The sequence below is a fragment of the Haemaphysalis longicornis genome, unplaced genomic scaffold (assembly GCF_048455015.1).
Source record: "Haemaphysalis longicornis isolate Haplotype H1 unplaced genomic scaffold, Haemaphysalis longicornis Haplotype H1 scaffold_4, whole genome shotgun sequence".
Classification (NCBI taxonomy): Eukaryota; Metazoa; Arthropoda; class Arachnida; order Ixodida; family Ixodidae; genus Haemaphysalis; species Haemaphysalis longicornis.
In genome coordinates, this window is record NW_027526361.1 from 116,634,684 (window position 1) to 116,661,319 (window position 26,636).

The 26,636-nt window shown below is 46.6% G+C and overlaps 1 protein-coding gene across 1 annotated transcript; it reads left to right on the forward strand.

Moving 5' to 3' along the window:
- Nucleotides 1-1,131: 1,131 nt before the first annotated feature.
- Nucleotides 1,132-5,354, forward strand: LOC144179293 (uncharacterized). The gene is made up of 2 exons (XM_077707592.1): nt 1,132-1,349; nt 1,954-5,354. Exon 2 carries the CDS (start codon nt 2,027-2,029, stop codon nt 3,968-3,970), a length of 1,944 nt encoding a protein of 647 aa, XP_077563718.1. The 5' UTR covers nt 1,132-1,349; nt 1,954-2,026; the 3' UTR covers nt 3,971-5,354.
- Nucleotides 5,355-26,636: the final 21,282 nt, after the last annotated feature.

Consider the following 26,636-nt stretch of genomic DNA (forward strand, 5'->3'; position numbering starts at 1 on the left):
CCCCACAAAAGCACCTATAGAGGCAACATTGAGTACTAACAGCTCACCGTGAATTTCAAAACTACCCATTAAGCTGCTGTTTTTCATTGGGATGCCCTATCCAAGTAACTTTAGGTGACAGCTTATTTTCCTTTTGTTGCGTCTCTTTTTAACGGGGGCTATGACACTTCATACTACCGCATTCAAAAATATATCCGGGGAACACACCCTGCAGTTTTCGAGATGCGTCTTGACAATCGCATGTCACCTGGCATCCCCTTCTCAAGAATTTTCTGAAACCCTTTGCAGTTAACGAAGTTGCTCGTACTTTCTTGTTGACATCCTTTGCTTGTGTGTGTTCCACTAACCTACCGTACGTACAACTTGGTAGAAGTCTGCAGAAAGGTGCTGGCCGCGTTTACACGGGACGTCTGACAGGCTTCGCAGCGCTAGGTCATACATGAGTCGGTGTTGAGACCCGATTTCTCAGCAGGTAAATCAGCCAGCAGAAGTTCCAGAATGCGTTACCAGTGAAAGGTGTGCATCACTCACTTTGTAAAGTATACGTAAAAAAGCATAGGCGGAACGTCACTAACCAGTTTGTAAATCCTAGATTCCGCAAATATGGGCACCTGCAGTTGTTGCGCTAACTTTTGTAACAACAACGAGGTTTTAAGGGGGATACGCGAATGCATAACATGACAGTTTATAAAAATCGTGAAGAAAGCCAAAAACTCAAACCGCACAAAACGCAGAATTTACAACCGACTACCTACAACTACATTATTTGTTCTTCCAAAGTGGGCCACCATAGTGAAGACGTCAACGTGGTAACGCAGGTCGTTTGGTGATTATTCAACGTCGCACGATGGCAAATGACCCCCTGCTCCTACTCGACGTAATCAATGCCGCCTCGGGCACGCCCGTTCGTTTACAAAGAAGGCTCACGACGAGGGCGTCAATCACGCACTTTGGAATTGTCGGTAAAAGCTGCGGCAGCGGAACTGCGCAATCTGCCTCCGGGCTTCGCTGTTTCTCAGTCGTAATTGGCGAGTGGCGTGCCGAAGCCACGAGGGCAGGCCAGCGGCCCGTCCGGCTGCTCGGAAAGCCTAATCGGCATTGCCCTCGGCGCCCCTCAAGGTCGACCAGGACTCGGAAAGAAGAGTTGAGCCCGCATCCCTCTCGCTTTCACTCGCGGATGCCACGTTCGGGCCCCTTTCGGCCTTCGCCGGACAGGTTTTCGTCGTCTGGAGAGACGTGCACCGGATTCCGTGGCCAGTGGCACAACAAACGAGGGAAACGTTGTGGCGGAGAATGCCGCGCTGGGCTTCGGCTGTAGATCGTCGTCAAGCGGGGTTCAGCTGCCTCAGGTAGGGAAACTTTGACATATAGCCAATTTTGCGTGAGAGCGACGGACAAAGTATGTTTACAGTGTCGTAGCGTAAGATGTTTTCGATGTTTGTAGAGCAGCAGAGTCAAAAACAACAGTAAACCAACGCACCAAACTCGTTGCGCAATTAATGCAGTCTTTTGTCTGCTGGAATCGTGTTTCTCCGTTTCAAAAACAATGTTAACGAAGACCAGCGCGTGTAACGAGGATAGGTCAAAGAGCAGGCAACACAAGGGCTTTTGTTCTTTGGTCTTCGTCTTTTCTCCGCTATTCGTGCTTGTCTGTGCTAAAAAGTATCAACCAGCTAGCCAAAAATCGCACCTTACTGCAGTTTAAGAACATCTATTCCAGAGTGAAATAGTTACGCTCGTTCGTAGTCCGCCCGAATGCCAAAACGTAGCACCTGCCTTCTTTTACCACACCTTCACTTAAAGTGCTCAGGTTCTAACATTCACTGGTTAGAGTACATAGTGGTCGGTTGCGGGTTTTTACTTCTGTAGACTGATTATACAAATCTTCTTCTTTAATAAGGTTCTGCCATGTTAATTCGACCCCCTTAGAGTCACTGTGAAATGTATGCGCAGGATTGTCGAGGCCTCCTGATGTGTCGCCTTGTGCGGACAGCGTTCCCGTGTGTTGCATTCTCCACGAGTCACAATGAGGAGTTTCTTCATACTTTCTGTGCTGGCCGCCGTGTTCTTGACAGATGTGTACTGCTTCGAATTCGAATGCAACGCGACGCTTAGCTGGAATGTCACCCCCGACGACCACCCGGACATACCACGTGAACGCATCGAAGACCTCCTTCGGTGTCCTGAGGAGCTCCACGGCTGCAGTGACATGCGAGTTAATTGCTCGGAACAACTGTACGCCGTCACTTGTTCTTGTGCCGACAACTGTGAGAGCTACGGAGACTGCTGTTGGGACGCCGGGGTGACGCTCAGGTCTACGGTAGCAGCATCATGCATTGGGCGTAACGTGGACAAATACAACGGCCGGGACTTTTACGCCATCACTGGGTGCCACCCGAACTGGCCCGATGACGAGGTACGGAGTTCGTGCGAAAACGCAACGAACCTAAAGGAAGACTTTTATTTGATTCCAGTCACCACTGAGCGACACCTCACATACCTTAATGGATTCTGCGCCTTATGCAACTACGATTTGGACAACACCTCTGTGTTTTGGAATGCATCGGGAAGTGGCAGAAAATTTCAGGTAAGCCCGCCACAGTATGCACTAGACAACAAAGACGTATTCTTCTGGCCCTGTGATTCACACCTGGTGAACGTTCAGAGTTGCCCAGAAAATGCGAGCGCTGAAATGAGGCGAAAATGTTCCACTTATTTCGCTCCCGTCAAAACGGAGGACAACGAGACGGAGACAGAAACTGTTTACAAGAACGTGTACTGTGGCCTCTGCAATGGTGTGGAACTTTCTTCTATGAAATGCGCTCCGAAACAGGTTGTACCAGAAGAATGGCCGCGAGTTCAGCTCAGGACCAAGTTCAGGGTTAGTCTTGTTGACCTGGTAAGACCAGTGGTGAGCCAGGGTTCCTGCTTCTCGTGGCACAACGATAAGTGCTATATTAAGGCACCACAATATGCTTTCTCCAACACTTCCACGGTGGCCGAAAACGATACCATGGTCAATTCCACGAACATGACAATGACTGGCCATGAAGCCTACAATGTGCAGAGCTATCTCACAGTCATCTGCATCAGCCTATCGCTCATATGCCTTTTCTTGAAATTCGTGGTGTACGTGCTCTACAAGAGTTCTCGAACGTTCTCTTCTCGGTGCACCCTGTGTCTTTCTGGGACGCTGTTCTGGAGTCACCTGCTCTTCCTTCTCGGAAACAGCTTTGACGCACCCAGGCCTGTGTGTATCGGCGTGGCCATTGTCCTGCACTACGGCTTCCTGTCCACTTTCTTCTGGACCAGCGTGCTCTCGTTCGACATCTGGAAGAATGTAGCGGCCGTCCGACTTTCTTCAAGCAGAACCGGTGGATTTCTGCTGTACGCCCTCATTGCCTGGGGAGGGCCCGTGGTCGTGGTGGCCCTGTGTGCAGTGCTAAACTGGACTGTGCCGGAGTTTGTGCTGTCCCCTCGGTACGGCCACTTCTCCTGTTGGATCGGCAGCCTGTGGAGCCAGCTGACCTTCTTTCTGATGCCAATGGTGCTGCTACTTATACTCGACATCGGCTTCTACATCCACATCGTCGTTAAAATCCGAAATACGGCCAAGCGTGCAGCTGCCTTTGACTTCAAGGGTGGAGGCAACCAGTCACATATGGGACTGTTCGTGAAGCTCGCATTCATCATGGGCACGACTTGGCTTCTGGGCTTTGTTGCTGCCTTCGTCAACACTTTAGCATTGGACATAATTGTGATTGTATTAATCGGGTTACAAGGTGTCTACCTGTTCTTCGGATTCAAGGACTATCAGCATTTGCTTCCGAAACGATTCCGCAAGAGGAAAGCAATGGCTTCAGGAGTATCAACGGTGCACACAGAGATGTCATCTTCGGGGAGAGACCTCAGCGAGAGAGACGTCGTTCACCGATCGCCGGCTGCAGTAGATCCAGAGAAGACGAAATGACACTTGTGCAGGTCGCGTGGATTCTTCTCCTCCAGCCGGTTGAGTCAGCCAAAAACAAGAACTAATTGTCAATTTGTGCACTCGCGTCAGATGCATCAACCGTTAATGCTTTCATTTAACAACTTAGATAACAATGAGCGCTTCCACGTTCATTGTTTCTATACTAGTTCACTTGTTCCATAGTTCTGTCACGAAATAAAGTTAAGCTAATAAAACTGTCAAAAAATGCACAACGAAGTGGTAAAAATAGATATCATGCTACTGGAAGTTTTACGATTACTCGTTTAAGGTAGACAGTACGCCTAGCAACGCCAACTCTTCGGTGTCCTTTTGTTCTGCGAGCTCCGGCGAATTTCAGTTGAACCAAGCCTCAAAGGTACGCCCCCCATTAATCGAGCCTTGTTTGATACCCCTGGTGCACTCAGTTAGTGTCAATGTCCGGAATGAGCGAAATATTTTTTTGAGGAATGGGCGAGTATTCAATGTTTATTATGTGAATAATTTCTGTTTTACTCGTATTGTACCTAAGAATAAAATTTTCATGCATTTCTACTTATGGGCGAACAACCAAACGACCATGACAAATTACAGTGTTGTGTTCTTTATAAACTATCTTACTTCGAGTATTATGTCCTTTATTACCACTATACTTTTCTCATCACGTTAAGGATGTCTTGCTTGACGGATTACGCGGCTACGTGCAGCTTTATTTTGTTACCTCTGGAGTTTCTTGAACTATTCTGTTTTGTGAAACGTTGACTGTTTTAAGTCACGTTTTATTTTCGAAGTGCTGGCTCATCTGAGACATACATTTTCTTTCCTTTATGAAGTTGAAAGTGATTTTCTATGTTGGTATAACCATTGTCAAATGCAATTACTTCTAGTCATTTGGAGGTTCTGTCCTAATTTCCGGGTTTTGTTAAACACTATCGATAAAAGTTGTGAATTTTTTCAGCTGCTACTCATGCGCATTTCATCCAGTACAGAGGAATGCACGTACCTCTCAGCTACGACCACTTGTGGGACAGCACTCCGTCTGTTGAGAATTATAAATGATACTTTCCTTTCTGGTGTCCGTAACCGCTTTTCTGTGCCATTCATTTACTAAAAAACACACGTACATCACACCATTCGAATAATTTTTTTCTGTAATGCTATTTTAGAGGACGAAAATTCGCGCAATACTCCTTTGTGAAGGTGAAGCCTCCTCAGCTTGACGCAAGCTCGAGCTTGCGAGGCACGGAAACGTTTTCACGCATACTTACGAACACGTCTTTCGAGGTAGGAAAGCTAATGGCTGAGCCAACTAGCCTTTCCCTTACGTGGAAACAGAGATCAAAGAGGCAAGGGCCTTTTCTCGATGAAAATGTAGAGAACAAAAAAACAGCAATAAACACAAGATAAACGGACGGAACTTTAGTTCCCTCTATACTTCGTCTGTGTGTTGCCTTTTTTTTCCTACCCACACTTTCTTCGGCAACCTAAACAACCTTGTCCGACATCAAATATTGCTGAAGTGATAATCCTGCTTTCCATTCTATAGAAAAACGACATTTGGCAAAGCGATGAAAGTGTATAGACCGGCATACTATTGGCGCCTTTCACACTGAACAAATGCGAGTAGAAGTCAACCAAGGTAATTGGTTACAGAATAAATGTCTTCAGAGCGATAAGAGCTGTGCTGGAAAAACCGACAATTTTTTTGGTTATACGTAAATTCATAACCATTTCCTGTAGGTCATTCCTCCACCTTTATTCTTCAGAGAGCTCCCGCTCACAATTCGACAAAGGGTTTTTGACCAGTAAGCAGTTAGTTTCCGTGAGACATGCGTCAATCAAAACATAAGTTTTGAAGTCGTCCGCATGCCCAGATGACCTTAGGGCTGGAACACTTGCCGCCCGTTGTGTTGTTGTTCTATCAGAAATGGGGCGCCAACCAAAGATGCATACAATTGCTTGCTTTTATCCATGGGGTGAGGAAAAATGAAGAATACCGCTGGAGTTGTATACAAAACGAGCAAATTAGAACAGAAAAGGAGGAAAGAAGGTGCAGCACTTACTCATGAAATATGTCTCTTTTAAAAGTACCCAGCACAAGTGCTTGTTGAGCTGGAACCGCGACCCGGATAGAAACGGTGGTGCTAGGCTACAACCGCGCAGTCACAATGAACAGTCGTTTTACGTACACAATTAAATTACCCCTGCGACTTTGGAATCCATCATATTTTCGGATAATTTATATCTCTGTAACCATTGCTGATCGACAAAACTTGCTGAGGAGGTAATTATGTCACGTTATTTTCCCTTAATTTATTAAAATTATAACTAGCGCGCGATATCTAGTTTGTGCTACGCTGAAGGATGCCACAAAATTCAAAATTTCAAGATCTTAATTTATAGTTCAACTTAGTGAACCACTGGTACATTATATACACAAAGGATGTTTATTTTTAGCTTCACTGAACGCGTTTTGGTGACATCGAGCAAGTATTAACAAGGTTAGACCAAGTAGTAAAATTGTTACCATCTCGCTCAGGGTTAGAAACAGGCGTACGCAAGGGCACCCTGTAATATATTAGCCTTCTCCGTCGTCTCACGCACCCGACATATTCCAGATGCGGGGTATGATATCGAACCCATCTCTAACCACTCAAGAGGTCTGAATTTTTCTCTGTTGTCCAACCTTTACTACTTGCCTCCAATTCTCCGAAATGGACTTGCGCCGTGCGACCCGTAAATAAAAATTCAATTAACCAATTTTATATATATACGGAATTTTGATAATTAATGCAATTATTATAGTGTTTTATGCTGGCTGAGGAGACGCGTAATGCATGTATGTAGGCATGTATGTATGCATGCATGTATGTATGTATGTATGTATGTATGTATGTATGTATGTATGTATGTATGTATGTATGTATGTATGTATGTATGTATGTATGTATGTATGTATGTATGTATGTATGTATGTATGTATGTACGTATGTATGTATGTGTGCAAGTATGTATGTACGTACGAGTTTTCATCTCCCCATTGATTTCTTGCTTTATGCCAAATCACTTTCCTGAAGTAGTTTTGCTAGATTCCTGAGAGGTAGGAATTTTGAGCGAGAAAGCTGAGTATGTAACGACAGAAATTCAACGTAACAAAAGATTAAAACTGAAGCACAATAGCAAGAAATGAAGCACAATATTACTACAACATATCGACTTACCTAGATGAAGCGTTTCAGGGGTGTGTCAATCTGTGTAACGTAATATAATAACAAACATTAGGTAAGGATACATCGCACAAAACGTTCATGGGGCGTGCAGTGTAGAGAAGGGGATAGACACGTATTTCTAACAATATGGCTCAGGGAATTCGTTTACGCCATATCATTTGCATATTCCAACATACAATGCAATGTTCTTGTGGTTCAAAAAATAGGCACGAAACAACATTTCACAAGGACTAACACTTCACAGTGTACAGAATTATGCACGAGTACTGACTAGGCAGTTTCTGCATTCGCTTTTGAAGGGACAAATCAACTCTGGACATTTATTTTTATGTCAGCTGCTTTTCAGCATTTTCGTAGCTTCAATACTCAATACTTTTGTAGCTCGGCAAAGCCCCCATCATGGTTCCTTCACAGCAAATCATCGCACTCACTACGTCCTACTGATGCTAGCAAAAGCGGATGATTGCGCTGCGGTTGCTGCTAAATCTTAGAAAGAATGAGCGTTACGGTTGAGGCGATCCAAGATGTCAAAGCGATACTAATATTAATAAGATGGATAAAAAATACAATCGATACCATTTTACGGATTTGCCACATAATACACAGCTTGAGCAATTAGCTCTACCTGCCCAGCCGCATGCAGGGATTCTGCAGGGAAACTGTCTAACCCGTATTATTAGTCGTTATTTTACCGCATTAAATAATCTGCGCATCTAGAGTCATTCCTATGCAGGATCAGTGAGGCGATTTCTTAAAACGACGGTTGCGGTCGTAAACACTATCGCCTGATGCTTCAGTTACTACAGAAAAGGGCCCAATAATTTATTCGTAAAAGAGGCCAGCCCCGGCAGCAAGTCGCTTATGATGTTAACGCCCCACGAAGACGTAACGGCAGAGTTTTGCCTTCGGCACCCCTCACCCCCCCCCCCCCCCCCTCCCATCTTTGCTCGGCTACTTCTCCTTCGTAATTGGCGTGCCGTTGCCACGGCTGGAGGCTGTACACCAGTTGTCTTCCTGGGATGGGAGGACTTTGATCTAGTCTACCTATATCCCGCTTAGAAAGGACAAACGGCTCGTGGGAACGAGACTCCGGTGCGAATCGCGCTCACTTTCTTTCAGATTTCTCGATATTTCTTTTCGGCCTTCACTTAACAGGTTTTATGTATCGTGGAGAAAACTGCCGGGCTGTGATCCGCCGTACCCGCGTCCCATGGGTACAGTAGACCTAGGCAAGCCTCGGGTAAAGTCCTGTGAAGTCTCAGTAAGGTTGGGTTAGGATAGAATAGGTTGCATTAAGTTGGTTCAAGCTAGGTTAGGTTAGCTCCACGATGAAGACGAGGTCGTTGAGGTCCCTCGTAGTCTTTATATGTGAGGTGAAAGCCGTACTTACATGGTTTTCATGACGTGCATGTTTATCCCGGCACCAACAAAGGTTTATTTGACAGTTACCGGTGTGAAGAAAGCATCGGATGATAGTACAGGCTCGTTTCAGGAGGAAGCTACTTCTCTGTTTGTCGCAAATAATTAGCCAATCCTCACGGGCAGGGGCGTAGCCAAGTAGTTGGGTTTTGGAGCCAGAACACCACCTACATCTATGCATACAGAAAAAAGAAGTGTGTTGTCCGTGCATCCGGCGTAGTCTTTCTTTTTATTGTTTTAATTTCCCTGGTGGCGTATAACACCCCCAAAATATATTTCTGGCTACACCACTGCTTGCGGGTGAGACGAGATGCACCCGTTGTATGCGCTCATTGAGAAGGGCTGAGCTATGGAGGTTTTCGGTCTCCTGCAGAGCTTGTTGCGTTTTTAGAGCTTCAACATACTGCTCCATGCATCCCACATGTACAGTAAGCGCGTGTTCAAACGACAAAGTTGTCAAAGGTTTCCCAGTGTGAACCACTCACGGGTCACTCTTTCTTCAAGGGATCTCGGCCTAGTCAATTTTTAAGCTTCGAAAACATGTGACCCCGGTTGCTTTGTTTGGCCATTCACAAGAGACAAGAAGCCTTACTAGTGAAAGGAAGGAGCCCTTAGCACCTATTCGTTTTTGATTTCCACTCACACTGTGCACTTTATGTTTTAGCGAGGGGTTCGTAAGTAATAAGATATGCATCAAAGCAGCTAACTCTGCGTCCAAGTGGCGGATTATCGGCTCAACCATCCGTCTTGTTGGGGCGCCGCGGTTCGCACCTTCAATTGTGTGGCGCAAAACTATGGGTCCTACCACCCAGTCAAGCACGCGGAGTAATCAAGCACTTCTTGTCATTCTGCCTGCAGCGTCAAAAGAAGTACCACGGGGTGTTTCTCTCACGAAAAGCATTTTTTGGCACCTCACTATACTTGAAAGCGAGAAGGCTTTTCTTTGTTACTCGTATACTGTACGTGAAAACGTACGCCGCCCTGATTATAATATGCTGTCTCTTTAACATCCACTGAAACTGCTGGTAGCTTTAGCGTGAATTCGCGTATTTTTTTAATTGCTATAAAGTTCCCGCAGTGCGCTAGCTCAGAGGGCTGAGTTGAAAGATTTCCGCCTGACATATAAATGTAGCTTTTTTGGAGGCTGTTTTATTGCGGCGGTGCTGGACATGACAATTCATCAAAAGTTAAAATGTATAACAAGCCACTGTAGAAACCGCTCCCACTTGGAGCGCTGATCTGGCCTGTTCTGTTGCCATTAAACAGAGTGGTTATCCGCTGGACGCGACCACTACCAGAAACTTCCAATTTTTTCTTGTACCCTACTGCTTGGCACCAATTTGCTGTTGTCACCTATCCAGCTGTCTTTCATAAGATGTGGCACATGCGCTGTTCGGAGCATAGTTACATTGTGCTAGCTGCTGCGATAGCGTGTTTTACGTGCACCTGGATGAACTTGGTTCGAGGTGCGAGAACAGGAATGAACAAGACATGTTTGGTCATGGCATTGTGAATTCGGTGCCTCGGTGCAGGAGCGACCCGTTTTTAAGACCGGATGCCCTCTTCTTGTAGTTTGAGTGTGAAAGAACTCATACGGCCACTAGTTTATTTGTTCGGCCTCATGTTTGTCTCTTGTTTAAATGCTTGAAGGCGTTGTTGAAGCTCTGCTCACTAACCTTCGCTACCTCCACTCGGGCGTACTTTTCTCATGCACCTGGATAAAAATTGTTACCATGAGTGTCGAAAAATTAATTGAGTAAGACTTATTTTACACTGGAATGATGGAAGCATCAGGGCAGTGTAATCAGTCTTTCCCGCGGCGTAATCCATTCATCATTTTTCGAAGGTTCGCTAGATGGAAATGACAATGCTTCGTTTTTTGCATCCTGACATCCCATTTCGTTCCGTTGGAATAGAGTCACTCTTAGATGACCTGCATCTGAGAGACTTCCGCACGCAATTCGTCTACACCAAAACAATCGTTCGGTAGGCTTTCCATAACATCCACATTTACTATTTACTAAACTAAAGGCTACAGTGTATTGAAGGACTATTTTGCACTTGTTTTCCATTTCTTCGGGATAGCTGTCTGTTTTCTCGCCTCGGATGTAGCTTGGGCAGCCATTAAGACATCTTTTTTTGCTGCGGGTCAGCATGGCTATAAATGTTTGTTCTTATTCCGACGGGTGCTCCGAGACCCGTCGTGAGACTGTCCATTAAGGCGTGGCGACAGAAATACGCCTCCTGGGTACCCAATGTCATATGTGGGGAAGGCTGTGTCCTGCCGTCACAGTCGTTTCGTGCACACATCTACACCTGGACCAGTAGAAGCTAAGAAGTGTTTTTTTTTTAACTGGGCGTTTTGATTTACCGTGATTTTTTTAGAGGAGAAAATCAGCTTTGGTTTCGGTTTCCAACTGTTCAATCAGAACTGAAAGTTTAGGTAACCAAAAACCAAATCTATTTACGCTTATTTATGTACGTAGCACAACTAGGCACATATTTTTAGAATATAAGTTGGATATCTCCCTCGAAAGAATAATAAAGGCATCTTTTTGAGTTGACAGCCATGGCAGCAACAATAAACAGCGGGTATCTCCCCGGTAGCTAAAGAGCGAGGACGGCTCCACCACTGGTGAAGCTAACTAAACAGAAATCCGCGTTCGTTAGGCTTACTGCTGAACGGGAATTAGTCAGTTAGTCAGACCGTAGTTAGACCGAAAAGGCCCAGCCGTTAGACCGAATAAACGGTACCCTGAAAATTTAGTTATATAAAAAGCAGCATATCTACAATGCCAATCTAGTATTTATGTTCCAGACAAACTTTAAAAAGGCAGTGCGCGAAAAAATCACAAATGCCGTTCAATTATTGCGTAGTTTAAGGTACATAGGAATGGTGTCTTTGAGCAGATATTAACTTGCATCGTTAATTGAAGATGAAAGTATCAGAGATATTTCAAAGAGTATTAACCGTGAGAACAAAATCGGTGCCGACCAGAGCGGCCTAGCCGAAGAAAACCACACCTTTTTAGCTTCTCTTGGTTTAACTGTGTACGAGAACTAAATGTGTGCGAGGCATACGTAACGTCATGAAACACTCTTTCCTAAGTATGGGGTAGAAACGAGAAGTATTCCCATCACGACGCCTTAATGCATACCCTCACGGTTCGCGGCGGGTCTAAAGCACTCGTCTGGGAAAAGCCGACAGGTCACAGTCACGCACGTCTGACGCTGACGTCTTTTTCCGGTACCGCGCTTCCAGTCGCGCGCAGTTTGTGCAAATACTGTTGTTTGAACAGCCGACTGTTTGCGAGCCTGGTCACCCGATTTCCATCTGCTCTAGGGATGATTGCAATATCCTAATCGTGCTCGTGCATTTGGAAGGAAGCTGCCTCAATGTAGCGGTTGTCGACAAAGAAATATGGTCTTATGACAGACGTTGCGTCGCACTGGGCGTCGCACTGGGCGTCGCATTGCGTCGCACTGATTTGCGCACCGAAAGCGACTGTAACTGTATGACACCCGAAAAACTGTTTCCTGTGTTTTCGAAAGTTACCTTCACTCGCACTCTACAACGTAGCCGAGAGCAGTGGCTGCATTGGGAGTCGTGTGGCTTTTAAGCGCAGTAATCAGCTTTTTGCCGCACTTGCTGCTCCTTCGCCAACACGTGTACGTCTACCTCCTTGCGTCTGATCGCATTTTTATCTACTCGTATTTTCTTATTTCATCTTCATTGACTTTAACAGCGAAGCTTTCTAGCAAATCGTAATTTTTCGTGTCCGCAGTTAAAAATTCCAAGAAATTGCAGAGCCCGTGCACGTGAGCGAGGGCCTCGCGGCAAGAGCCTTAACAGTCAACAAAACCAAGCAAATGCCGAGCGCTCGTGTGTGCGTGCCTTGCGAAGACCGCCCAACGTCCACTGTGCACGTTTTTCAAACCAAGCATATTCACTTAAGGAGGCTGGCCAAGATTCCGGCGACCCCCCGGCAGTTAACAGAACTAAGAAAATGCCGAGCGCTTGTGTACGCGTGCCTCGCGACGACCCCTCAGCGTCCCCTGCGCACGTTTGAAAAGCCAAGCATACCCACTTAGGGAGATTGGCCCAAAACAATATTCAGCGTTCGCCGTAATTTTGGCAACACTTGCTCACAACCAGAAAGACACGTCGTATCGTACGCGCCTCCAAGGTTATGTCAAATGATTATCACTTCCAAAAAAAATGAAAGAAGCTCTCACTTATAGTGGCAATGATGCAGTAAAGGTCGTTGCGGCAGCTAAGAAGGGGAAATCGGTGGCGACCCGCCGCGGTGGCTCAGTGGCTAAGGCGTTGCGCTGCTGAGCACGAGGTCGCGGGTTCGATTCCCGGCCGCGGCGGCCGCTTTTCTGATGGAGGCGAAAAGCGAAAACGCCCGTGTGTACGAGATTTCGGCGCACGTTAAAGGATCCCCAGGTGGTCAAAATTAATCCGGAGCCCTCCACTACGGCGCGCCTCATCGCCTGCGTTGCGTCGGCGCGTTAAACCCTACAATCAAATCAAATCAAATCAAATCAATCGAAATCGGTGGCGATCGTGGACTTAAACTCTAGTGATGGTCGTGAAGGTTGCGTACAGCTTCGCTACCTTCAAGTCTTAGGCGTTATTCTGAGCTTCCTTCATTTTTTTTCACGGACTCACTATTGCAGAAAATGCGTGAATAGTTAATTGGCACCCATCAATCTCCAGGTTCGGAACATCGTAGTGCGTCCGGTGGCGCCTGGGTACCAATAACTCACCATTACAAGACCAGAGTTTCCGATATTCCTTCTCATTTAGATGGCATCGCGTTGTTAAAGAGCTACACGTAGATGACCTTATATCCTCCTCGTCGAGTAAGTGTTTCTATTGTAGCTACTACAGTTTCGCTAGTTCGAATTTTGAGCATTGCCAGACTAGTGTCACTAGATGAGCAATGCTGGCCATTTTTGTGTTTATCAGTGTTGTCAGATTGCTGCCTTCTGCGGCTTCACCGCCAAATTTGGCGAGGACATTTGAAAACAACTATACCGAAGGCAAAGCACCACGGCATCTTCGGACACACCTCTGCAGCTGAAATTCTGCGGAGCGCGTTGTCTTTTATTCGCGTTCGAAACGACGCCAGTCGCGCGCAGCGGCAGAGCAGGCAGGACCAGCTGAAACTACCACAGTTGACAGACAGAAAATGTGTAAACAACAAAATGGCGGTGCCCGTGAACCTGCGGTACGCACGATCCATGAACCATGAAACCTTCCACACATAAACAAAGTTTCTTCAAGTGTGAAGCCCCTAACCTACGCAAATTTGCGCTTGCTCTCACAGTATCAGCCCACAACCTTCCCAAATTTGCGATTGTTTTAACAGCATCAGAAATCCACACAGGCCGGCCAGTGACGCCGCCCAGTGGCACCATTTGTGAATGCCGGTATGTGCCTCGATGTGGGGCTAATCATGTCTAATGTTTTACTCATTATCTAGCCTTAACAAAGGTTCTTTGCACTATGCGGAGGTATGTTATTAAAGTAATGGAATGTTTTATGCCGCCCTCATGCCGGTATTTGGCTTGATGTGGCGCTAATCCTGCCAAATTTTTTACTTATTATCTAGCCTTATCAAAAGTAGTTTGCAATAGACTTGCCAGGTATTTTACTAAACTAAAGCTAGGTTGTAAGCCGCCCTCGCGGTCTCTTGAAAATGAATAAAGTCGGCCCCTGACCGGGGTCGAACTAAGGCGTCACGTTCACAGTAGGCACTCAATTTTACCCCACACAACCTTTACGACGCCTTAATACATGGCCTCGCCATTCCTGAATGGTCTAAAACACCCGTCTGGGAAAAGCCGACAGGTCATAGCCACGCACGGATGACGCTGACGTCTCTTCCCGCTCTCCCGCTTCCAGTCGCGCGCAGTTTGTGCAGATACCGCTGTTTCAGCAACCGGCTTTTAGCGAGCCTGGTCACCCGATTTCCATCTACTCGCGTGACAACTGTAATATTCGAATCCTTCTCGTGCATTTGGAAGGAAGCTACCTCGAGGTAGCGGTTGTCGTCAAAGTAATATCGTCTTATGACCGACGTTGCGTCGCACTCGGTATTTCCGCGATAAAATGTTGTATTCTAGGAAGTCGAGGCACCAAACGATTCGGGCACCGAAAGCAACTGTAACTGTATGACACCCGAGTAACTGTTGCCTATGTTTTTGTGTCACCTTCACTCGCAATCTACAACGGCGCCGAGGGCAGTGGCTGTATTATGAGTCGTGTGACTTTTCAGCACCACTCGCAATCTACAACGGAGCCGAGGGCAGGGACTGCACTATGAGTTGTGTGACTTTTCAGCACAGCGATTAGTTTTTTGCTGCACTTGCTGCCACTTCGCCAACACGCGTACTACGTCTACATCCCTGCATCTGATCGCATTTTTACCTACCGGTCTTTTTGTATTTCATCACCGTTGATTTTTTTTTTTCATGACTCAGTATTGTAGAAAACGCCTGTTTTGTAGAAAACGCCGACATCAATCTCCAGGTTTGGAAAAGAGTAATAGAAGCGTCCGATGGCGCCTTAGTAAGAATAAGTGACCATTATAAGACCCGAGTTTCGGATATTTTTTCTCATTTAGATGGCTTCGCGCTTCTAAAAGAGCTACACGAAGATGACGTCATGTAATCAACGTCCTGTAAGAGTTTGCACAGTAGCCAATGCACGTTCAGTATTTCAAATTTTGAGGAAAGTTAGTTGTAGTTTCTGGGTACGCAGCAACTCCGTATGGTGTTCCTCGCGCGTTGTGATGACCGTGCAGTGACAGACAGACAGACAGACATTGAACTTTATTAGGTCCGGAAGGTCAAACCTAGCGGCCCAGAGGACCGTCTAGAGTAGACGCGGGCCGCACCTGCGCGGGTGGCGGGAGGTTTAGGATCTCCGCCCTAACGCAGGCCTTCTGGACAGCCCGGAGTTGTGTGTAGTAATCTTCGCTGTGGAGCGCCATGGTCCATTCTTCCTCAGTGAGCGCGCGACGAACACAGATAGCAATGTCAGCACGTTCCGGTGTGGTGAGCAATGAGCGCGCAGCGAACACGTGTTTAGGCCGCATCAAACCCGAAACATGCGCACAACTACCGAGTCTCGCATAAAAGCGGCTCTCACGAGTACAGCAGGGCAGGTTGGACGGAGCAGCACGGCGACAGAGGAGAGCCAGGATTGAAACAGCAAGGGGCACACAGGCGCAAGCACGTTCCTCGGGCTGCTTGAACTAACCACCACATGAGGTGGGAGCCCATGGTTTGGCCTGTTTTAGCACTAGGACATCATTGTGAGTGTCCGTGGAAGCACTGTATTATTTTCTACACAATCGATGCAGTGCGTTATTCAGTAATGCGGTGCTCCAATTACCGTTATGTGTTTCCTCTATTTCTGCGCAAGTCGTTTTTTTTTTGTTTGTTTGTTTTTTGCTGTCCACGAACAAACCGGCGATTTTCGCTTCTTGCGTGTTGGCGTAGCTTCGTCTGGCGGGTCACGCTCGCGACCCCTTCGCACATAAAAAGAAGGTTTCTTCATGTTGGAAACCCATAACCAGCGCAAATTTACACTTGCTTTAACAGTATCAGCCCACAACCTTCCCAAATTTCCGATTGTTTTACCAGCCTCAGCAGGCCCACAGAAGCCGGCCAGTGACGCCTCCCAGTGGCATCATCTATGAATGCCGGTATGTGGCTCGATGTGGCGCTAATGCTTTCTAATTTTTTACTTATTATCTAGCCCTAACAAAATTAGTTTGCACTAGACTTGGCAGATACGTTATTCGGCTAAGTCAGTGCCCTGACCAAAGAAAGGTTGTAAGCCGCCCTCATAGTCTCTTGAAAATCAACAAAGTCTGCCGCTGACCGGGGTCGAACTAAGGCGTGGCATTCACGGTAGGCGCCCATATTAAGCCCACAAAACCTGCCTCCTGTCTACGCTAATAACGACGGCTACTATTCCATTCAGAAGCGCTATAGATCAGAAGTAGGTTTACAGGGCAATATTAGCCCATGTACACAAACACACTAAAGACGTCTTAAATTCGCCAAAAAAGGGAGATAATGCTTCAGAGTAACACTTACTTGGCACTTAAATCAGTTACGATAGAGTTAGCTAGACAAACATCCACAATTACAAAAACCACCGAACCTGTATTAAGACTGTCTTTACAACAACATCCTAAAACTGTAACGTGGCCTGAGCTCAATCGATCTTCTACAAACCACAACAGAATAAGCTTATAAAGACGCGACCAAGGTGATGTGCAGATCAGTCACAATCAAACAGAGGTGAATGTATCTCCTGTCATTGGCGTCATGGTTGTCACGCTCAAGTACACTCCTGAGTTCGCAAGAACAGCAAAGAAAAGTGCCGATTTTGTCGTTCCTAATGGACGTAGCAGTGAACTGTGAACTCTGCTATCGGCCATTCCTGCTTTGCAGAAGAGCTGTGTGTGTCTAATCCCCCAAATCTCGCGCCCGTGTGGAACGAAAACTCGAGACTTGTGTACGGCATACAGAAAAATACATAATTGAAAACGTCAGTGCATCATGTTGTGGGGCTTGTTGGTGAAGCATTTCAAGAAAAACTGCGCCTAGCGGATGGCACTATTTAATTCCATCCCGGAAAAAAACTCCGCCCATCCATTATCTCTCCATAGTGTCGTCCTTCACACGCAATTTTATTCTTAAAATGAAGAAAAGTTCTGAGGGCCTCCCTCTTCAAGGGGAGGCCCTTAGCCGACTTCAAGGGGATCGGCGTTGCTTGGTCTTGTATGCTGGCTTCCCCACATTTGCTATTGCGCAGGGTAGTATTACCATCTACTGGGTAACCATTGTTGTAGCCCTACGAAATACTCCACTCCAACGACCCCGTCTCTTTAGCGAGTCATGTACACCGCTGGCTACACACGGCGTCTATCTCCCCCTTCCCCTCTGACATTTTTATGCGGCCGCGTTGACGCGCTTGCCTTTGACATACCCGTTCTGCGGGGGGTATTTCAACATGGACGTCTCATGGCCGGATGCGAATTGACTGCTGCCCGAGGTGGAGTGGTTTGGGTTGATGTGTTGAACTACAGCAAGATGCCTACGACGCAAAAGGGATGCGGACAACCCCATGTTTGGCCCCTGGAGTAAAAGTATAGTCCTTGGAAGTTTAAGCCAGCTAATTAGCCAGGAGGCATGACTAATCGCAAATTACAAACAAAAACTTGTTTTGTTTCACGCACTCCTTGCACTGCGCCCGGTTCATATCGTTTGTATTTGATAAGCAGTGTGCTATAGCAGCAACGTGAGCCAGCACCCAGTCAGCCTACCCTTAACTTAGGAAGAACAGCAATCACATGCAAAGGATTTACCCCGCATAAGTTTAGCGTTCCCCTTGGATATCACATTCTGGCCCTATTCAGATTCGGCAGACAAGTTGAGAGAAACCGTCAGCCGAATTTAAATAAATTTAAGTAAAGAAGGTTTATTAACAGCGGGGCTCTTGTTAGTGGCCGTAAGTTTGCCGTTGCAGGAAAAAGCACCAAGAAAATGCCGAGCGCTCATGAGCACGTGCCTCGGGGCAACGGCCGAGGGTTCTAGACATGCGAAGTGGCTTTATCGAAAAAAATAAAAACTCCAGCGCTCCCGTCAAGCGTTACCGCCCATGTAAAACGAACCTCCAACGCTAATTCTATAAATACAAATACACACCGCTCGACAGAAGTCACCGCATTCTCTAGAAGCCATTGCAGATAATCGGAGACATGACTACGAGTGTGCATATCCTCCCCGAGACGACTTGCACATACCGCCCCCGGTGCCTCGAGTTGATGACGAAGAGCTGGTGAAAGTCTGCAATACGGAGGACGACTTTGCATCCACCACTAGTAGCGAAGAAGACAAAGACCTCTTTGATGCATACGACGACGACGACGATTACTAGCACCACAACTCTGCAGATAAACAGTGGTGCGGAAACTTAACTATGTGTCCGGCAATGCTCACCTACAACAGCTTCGTCATTCAAGTCTTACGCTTGAGTGCAAGCTGCCTAATTTTTTTTAATTACAATAAATATAAATCAGCCTTTCCCGAGAAATGGTAGCTGGATAGCGCGGCCTGTGGTGAACCACGAACAACCTGTAACGGTGTGGCGGACTACACGCATGCCTCGACGTTTCTCGGACGGAATTTCACGTACCGGTGGCTGCAGCTGGCTCAGGTAGGGTAACTTTATCGGATTTTCATCTGTGGAGAAGAAAAACTTACTTATGTTAAAATATAATTAAATATTGGGAGTAAAATACTTCGTACACATACGCTGCAGTGGTTGGCCAAAAAAGGCAGGTGGAAAAGTAAAGCTACGCATGGTGCAAGTTACTCTCCATACCACGTGCCGCTAGATTTAAGTATTTCCTTCCATTTAAAGCATAGGAGCCTACGACGTGAGCTTTGTCCACGTTTATACCATGCTTGCATTCTAACTATATATCGTAAGATTACAGTTTAATATTACGGTTAAGCTCGTGTACCCACTATGCCACGTTATAATCTTTAATGCAGCATTATCATAATCAACCCCATACTAGGTCCACTGGAGGACGAAGCACTCTGCATCGACCTCAACTGCCCGTGTCTGGCACGGCTTGAGTTCATTCTTTGCCTCCGAATTTCCTTATGTCGTATCTTCATTGAGTTATTGGCCTTCCGCTTCTTCTAGAACCGTTTCTCTATCCACTCTGTTACTTTCTAGGTCAACCGGTTGTCATTTCGGCAAACTACGTGGCTAGCCCAAGTCCTTTTTTTATTTAATTATGCAGTGTGTCGAACCAAAAAAAAATACCAGTCTGGTTACGGTTCGGGTTCAGGTGACTGTATTTCTTTCCAGTTCCGTTCCGATACGATTACGCAACAAGGCTAGAAACTAAGGGGGGTGGGGGGAATGAACCAGTGACAATGTACCACCTACTTTCCCACCCAACCCTTACGTTGTCCAAAGGACTACTTTAAGCATCCACCCAGGCTCATGCGGCCTGCGCAATATACTTTCTTCTGCTTCCTTTCTTTTTGTTGAAAATGCCATCCTTTCTCTGTACTCGGCCATCAAATTCAACGTTAAGCCCCTAGAATAGGTCTCGGTACTGGTGATTCACCTCCAGATATTTGCAATGGACGCGATTAAATACCAGCGGCGTACTTTTTCCGTCAGTTATAGTATAAAAGAAATCATACAGCGGCCACGTCAATGCTACCTGTGAATTGGGTTGTTTGCCCACCTAGGATCATTTTTTAGCAGTCGCCTTCTCAAAAGTGTAAAAGAAAATCTTGTTAAAAGTGAGCTTGCGTTACGTTAAGTCACTGCACCTTGTTCTCATCAAAAGAATGCATTTTGAGATACAGAGCTGCTATTACGGATGTGTGCGTCACCATGAATCCGCATACGATCCGCCAGACCCCCGCCATCATTCCGTCCGCTACGTGGTGGAACCTTAAATCAGGTTATGCGATTGCATACTGTAAGTGCGATTGGACGCGTGAATCAGGGCATACAACTCCTTTGTGAAGACGCTGTTTAACCCACTTCCCCGCCTTTGCAACAAGTAGCAGGAGCAGGACAGTAGCCACCTAGGCTTGTTAGTCGAAGGGTATCTTGCAAAACGGAGCACCGCTGAAACAGACGAAATAGCAGATCAAGCAGAAAAGATGACCGCTGATCAAATGGTGCGAAACGGGACGGGGTTGCCTTTTCGCATGTGTAACGTACTTTAGTTCCGTTTTTTTTTTCCAAGACATCATACGTAGTGCCGGCAAGTTTAGGTGATACATTCTCTTGCAGAATTATGAAGTGCCAACGATACGGTACCTGTTTTCTGTGGTTTATCTATTATACTTATTTGAATTCGTTAAAAAAATGAGAACACTGACCATCATACCAGGCATCACAGCACTAGCTGCCTTAGCAGTGTAACATGTTTGGTTGTGGAAGGTCGGATACAGAAATTAACGCCTAGAGCAATATCTACCCTTTAGTGTTTTGCTATAGTTGCTCGAAGGCAGCAAAAACGAACAGGAATTGTTCATGTGGCAACTTGGCACGGAATTACTTTAAACGATGGGGTGGCCCATGTCATTTGTGTTTTCCCGTAGAAACGTAGTTTGTTCGTTTTCTCGTAGTGCTTCCAACTTCCTAAACTTTATGGCTGTATTCGATGTCCCAACTCTCAAAAACCACTCAATAACTTGTCAAAACAAATTCCTGCTCGTGAACGAAGGGAACAAGGATAGCGCAGATAGGCTAAATGAGAACATAACCACGGCAATCACAGAATCTGCAGCTGCCGTGGCCGAAGCAGCATGCAAGAAACAAACTAGACGGCTAATGAAGGAAACGAAGGAACTAATTTCGAAATGTAAGAAGGTAAAACTATCATGTCCGGGGGATCAAGTTCAGTTCGCAGAACTGTCTAAATTAATTAACAGAAGTAAAACAAAGTAAATTCGTGCATATAACGTGGCAGTGATCGAGGAAACGCTGCAAAAAGGAGGGAGTTTGAAAGGAACTAAGTCTAAGCTTGCCATCAGCAAAGACTGAATGTACGCACTCAGAGATGGGCAGGGTAACATTACGCACACCTTCGACGAGATAACAAAAGGTAGCAGCCCGATTCTACACCAGGCTCTATGCCGGCGACATTAGACGAGGAGAAACGACTGAGAGTACAAGCTCCACTTGCGATGTCCCACTAGTAACTAAAAAGCTGGTAAGAAAGGCTCTCAAGGTCATGAAAAGAATAAAATCTCCAGCTGACGATGGCATAACCGTAGCCCTTTTAAAGGAAGGAGGAGATATTGTTGTAGCAAAATTTCAAAACTCGCTCGACTATTTTCGGAAGAGATGAAGGCGCAAAGAGTGTCCTTACCGTTGAAAAACGTCAACATTATTTTCATTCGGACGAAGGGAGATGGGAAGGACCTCAAGGATTATAGACCTATCAGCCTACTCTCTGTCGTGTACAAGGTTTTTGGGAAAGTTATAGTTAGCAGCACAGGTGGCAGCCTGGATTTCCAACAACCCCGAGAGCAGGCTGGGTTTAGGAAAGGGTACTCAAGCATAGATCACACCGATATTGGCAATCAGTGATAGAAAAATCCGCATGAAGCACTAAACCTTATTACATGGCATTTATAGACTATGAGACAGCGTTTTATTTTGTACTCACCGAAGCCAAGATAGAAGCTCTGTAAGACCAGGGTATAGAGTACAGGAGACCTACATAAGACTTTTAGAAGACATATATTAGGAATTTACTGGCTGGATAACCCTTCAGAAGCAAAGCAATAAATTTCCGATCCGAACGCCAGTAAGCCAGCGAGATACCATCTCGCCAAAATTATTCACAACATGCCTGGAAAGGGTGTTTAGAAAGCTTTACTTGGAAACGGTCAGATTAAGGCTAAGCGGGGAATGCTTGAGCCATTTCAGGTTTGCGGACGGCATAATCTTGCTAGGTGAAACCGTAGAACACCTGCAAACAACGCTTGAGAAACTACAATCAGAAAGCACAACCGTGTGGTTAAGAATAAATATGAATAAATCTAAAGTAACGAGGAATAACCATGCCAAAAACGTCCTCTTAAGATTAGGAAACGAAATGCTAGAAGAAGTAAACTGATATAACTACCTCTGATGGTTTGTGCTGACCCCAACCACGAGAGAGAATCCGGCTCAGAATAGGTATGGGTTGGGGAGCACTCGGCAAGCACTCCCAAAATTGAAAAGGTAATTCTATCAACCAAAAGAAACATCTACAATCTGTGCACACGGCCGATGATGACATACTAGAGCTAGAAAACTAGAATTTGGCACCCTACTACGCAACTAGATAGCAAACTTAGGTCTGCTTAGGGGGCCGTGGAATGAATAATGTTAGGAGTAACATTCAGGGACAGGAAACGATCTACCTGAGTCAGAAAACAAATTTGGGGAGGTGATATCATAGCTGAAGTAAAGAAAACACCTAGCTTGCACTCATGCGCAAGACTTGGACCGCGAAGCTGTTGGGGTGAGCATTGACGGACACATGGTTTGAATAGCACGCCCTGTCTTTCGGTTCGCGCTCTCCTCCCCGGCCATGCGTACTATCCGCCGCTGGGCCATGCCAACACCTGTACGTTGCGCGCGAGGTCTATTGCACTATACTGAGCGCATGCGCACGACGATGCGAGCTCCCGCGCGAAGGGCTCTCCTACGATACTGAGCGTAAGCACACGCTCCTCTCTTGTGTGGCGGTGGCCGCTATCACTTTTCTTTTAAGTGCGAATGCACTTCTTAAGCGACCCTGAACCTGCGTCCACCGGCGATGTCCGCGCTCGTGCGAATGCTCGTGCCTGGCCGCTGACATGGCACATACCCACGTGGGGGATTGGCCAGGAATCTCCTCGTCTTCCTTGGCAACGGGGGGAGATGGGCGCGCGCTGCCTGGCCGCTGACATGGCACATACCCACGTGGGGGATTGGCCAGGAATCTCCTCGTCTTCCTTGGCAACGGGGGGAGATGGGCGCGCGCTGCCTGGCCGCTGACATGGCACATACCCACGTGGGGGATTGTCCAGGAATCGGGCGTGAGAAGGGCTAATGCACCTGCTTAAAGGAGTACTGACACGAAATTTCAAAGCTGAGATCCGCTCTAGCAATCAAGTACAACGACAACACAAATAGGTGTCTGTGAATAAATGCATCTTTCTTTCTTTGTAGTTGTGTGTGTGTGTGTGTGATCTCTCTTTCGCGAACATCACCGAACCGCGCAAATTCAACTCGTGCATTCGCACTTTCACATTCTTCCCCTCGGGGAAATGCGAAGAATTTTTCATTGTAGAGTGAATAATGCGACAGCTGCGTGGCCACTACGCGATAACGTTCATCGCGGGGAGTTTTCGGCGCGCACGAACCCCGAACATACGGCCAGTAACAACAGCTCCGCTGTTAAAAGATATGGACTTGGGCTTGCCATGTAGTGATACGGACAGAGAACCGGTGGACAAGTAGGGTAACAGACTAGACACCAAGAGATGGGTCTAAAAGAATGAGAAGGCCAATAACACGACGGGGGGATAAAATAGGAAAATTCGGGAGCCAAGACATTGATGGAGGAGTGCTTGGAAATCAATGGGAGAGGCCTTAGCCCTGCAGTGGACATGATAGGCTGTTGTTGATGATGATGATTATGACAATGATGACGACGACTACTATGATGATGAGTATTAGTATGACAACGACGATGGGGATTATGGTGATTGTGATAGTGATGAGGATTATGATGATGATGACTGCTGTTATGGACGACGTGGCAATGCACTTACAATATTGTTTCCGGAAATCACAGTGCATTATAGTGAAAAGCTTGTGCCTCTCAAGAAAATACCCATGCTGTTAACAACAAGCTTCTCAAAAAGTGAATTCATACATGAACAGGCGGTGATCCGTCGGTAATCGAAAAGGTCAGCCCGATTACTCTTTTATATATTAGTACAGCAGCTCGTGCATTTAACTCATTTGCGTATACACTGACTATAAAAAGGCGTGACGAAGCATTTTTTTCTTTGCGGGCATAGAACTTGAATGTGATCCTTGAATGCACAAATTCATATATCGCCATGCCCTGCTGCTTTGTTTGACACCACCTAGCTGTCTTGCCATTTTAATTATTTTTGTCAGGGTGATTTCGCCAAACACGAAAGTATTTTGAATATTAGGACACTACTTCGTGTAGTGTTGATCACTAGAAATCGTTGCAAACTAGTGCACATATTGAGAAAAAAAAGTCCTTCAACATTTCAGCCAGTGTCGCCTGCTTACACAGATAGCGGCGGAGTAAAGACAACTGCAGAAGGCGCAGTATCCTTCCGGCGCCGAGTGTCACCGCTATCGCCCTCTCACATTTCCCTTGTTCGCAACGAGCCAACCGAGGCACACGATGTCATCGGATACAAGCAACAGCGGATACATAAACCTTGACAGTGTGGCTCAAAATCTGGGCAGAAATAGCAAGCTCTCTGGAAAGGCTCTTGGATGGAGGTACCAAGTATATACCAAGGCCATGGTGTATATAGAAGAAACAATGCAAGAGGGCGAATGCGTACAAACGAAAAAATGCAAGGCGGGGGTTCTCTTTTGCCTTAAATTAGGCGTCTACAAATAGATTGACCCAGCCCAACGGTCAGTCCCTTCGATGCTCAGCATCTTGCTCGCGCGAAAATCACCCAAAAAGCGCTATAGAGGTAGCATTAATGACTGACGGCTGTCTCTGAATTTTGAAACCACCCATTGAGCTGCTGTTCTTCGTTTGGTTAATTTCTGCTGCTAATTTTGGCCATCTGGGGATCTCTAACGTGCGCCGCAATATTGTACAAACGGGCGTTTTTTAAGTGCGAATGCACTTCTTAAGCGAGCCTGAAGCGTCCGCCGCCGTCCGCATAGCAACAGCTGCGGGTGCGCGCGCTCCTCGTCTTCCTTGGCAACGGGGGGAGATGGGCGCGCGCTGCCTGGCCGCTGACATGCCACATACCCACGTGGGGGATTGGCCAGGAATCTCCTCGTCTTCCTTGGCAACGGGGGGAGATAGGCGCGCGCTGCCTGGCCGCTGACATGGCACATTCCCACGGGGGGGATTGCCCAGGAATCGGGCGTGAGAAGGGCTAATGCACCCGCTTAAAGGAGTACTGACACGAAATTTCAAAGCTGAGATCCGCTCTAGCAATCAAGTACAACGACAGCACAAATAGGTGTCTGTGAATAAATGCATCTTTCTTTCTTTGTAGTTGTGTGTGTGTGTGTGATCTCTCTTTCGCGAACATTACCGAACCGCGCAAATTGAACTCGTGCATTCGCACTTTCACATTCTTCCCCTCGGGGAAATGCGGGGAATTTTTTTTTTACTTTTAGCCTCCATCAGAAATAACGCCGCCGACGCCCGGAATAGAAGGCACGTCCTCGTGCTCACTATCATAAGTAGGCAAATCATCCATCAGGAGTGCCGGAGTGCACTGCAGATGAGAAGCATATATCATCCTTGTTTAGAGCAGACGTAAAAGGTATAGGAGCACCACCATTAACCAATTTGTAAGTCCTCGATTTCACAAATAGAGCACTTTCAGTGTTTATTGTGCTCAACTAATGTAACAAAACCTATTTTTAAGTGGGATACGCGAATGCATATTTCAATTGGACAGAAAAATACAGTGAGAACGAATGTCTTTACTCTCCTGACAATTCTGGAAAATCGTGAAGGAAACGAAATACACATACAGCACAAAACGTAACATTTACAACAAACTCCCCAAAACCACAAACGAGATAATTTCTTCTTCCAAACTGGACCTGCAGAGGGAAGACGTAAACGTGATAACGCAGGCCGTTTGCTGATTATTCAACGTCGAACATTGGCAAATGACCCCCTGCACCTTCACGACGTGATCGATGCCTCCTCGGCCATGCCAGTTCGTTTACAAAGCAGGCCCACGACGAGGGCAGAAATCTTGCCTTTTCGAATTGTCGCAAAAAGCCCCCGCAGCGGAACTCCGCAATCTGCCTCCGGGCTTCGCTATTTCTCCGTCGTGATTGGCCAATGGCGCGCGGAAGCCGTGAGGGGAGGGCAGCGGCCCGTAGCACTGCTCGGCAGGCGTAATCGACATTGCCCTCGGCCCCAGCCAAGGGGTCGATCACGACTCGGAAAGGAGAGTTTAAAGCGTATCACTCTCTCTTTCACTAGCGTATGCCAAGTTGGGCCGTTTTCGTCGTCTGCAGAGACGCGCACCGGACTCCGTGGCCACTGGGCCAAAAGAGAGTGAAGTGCCGTGGCGGAGAATTCTGCAGCGGGGTTCGGCCGAAGTTCGCCATCAGTTGGGGTACAGCTGCTTCAGGTAGGCGAAATTTAACATATTGCCACTTCGCCGTAAGAGCAAGGGACCAAGTATGTTTACATTGTCTTAGCGTAACA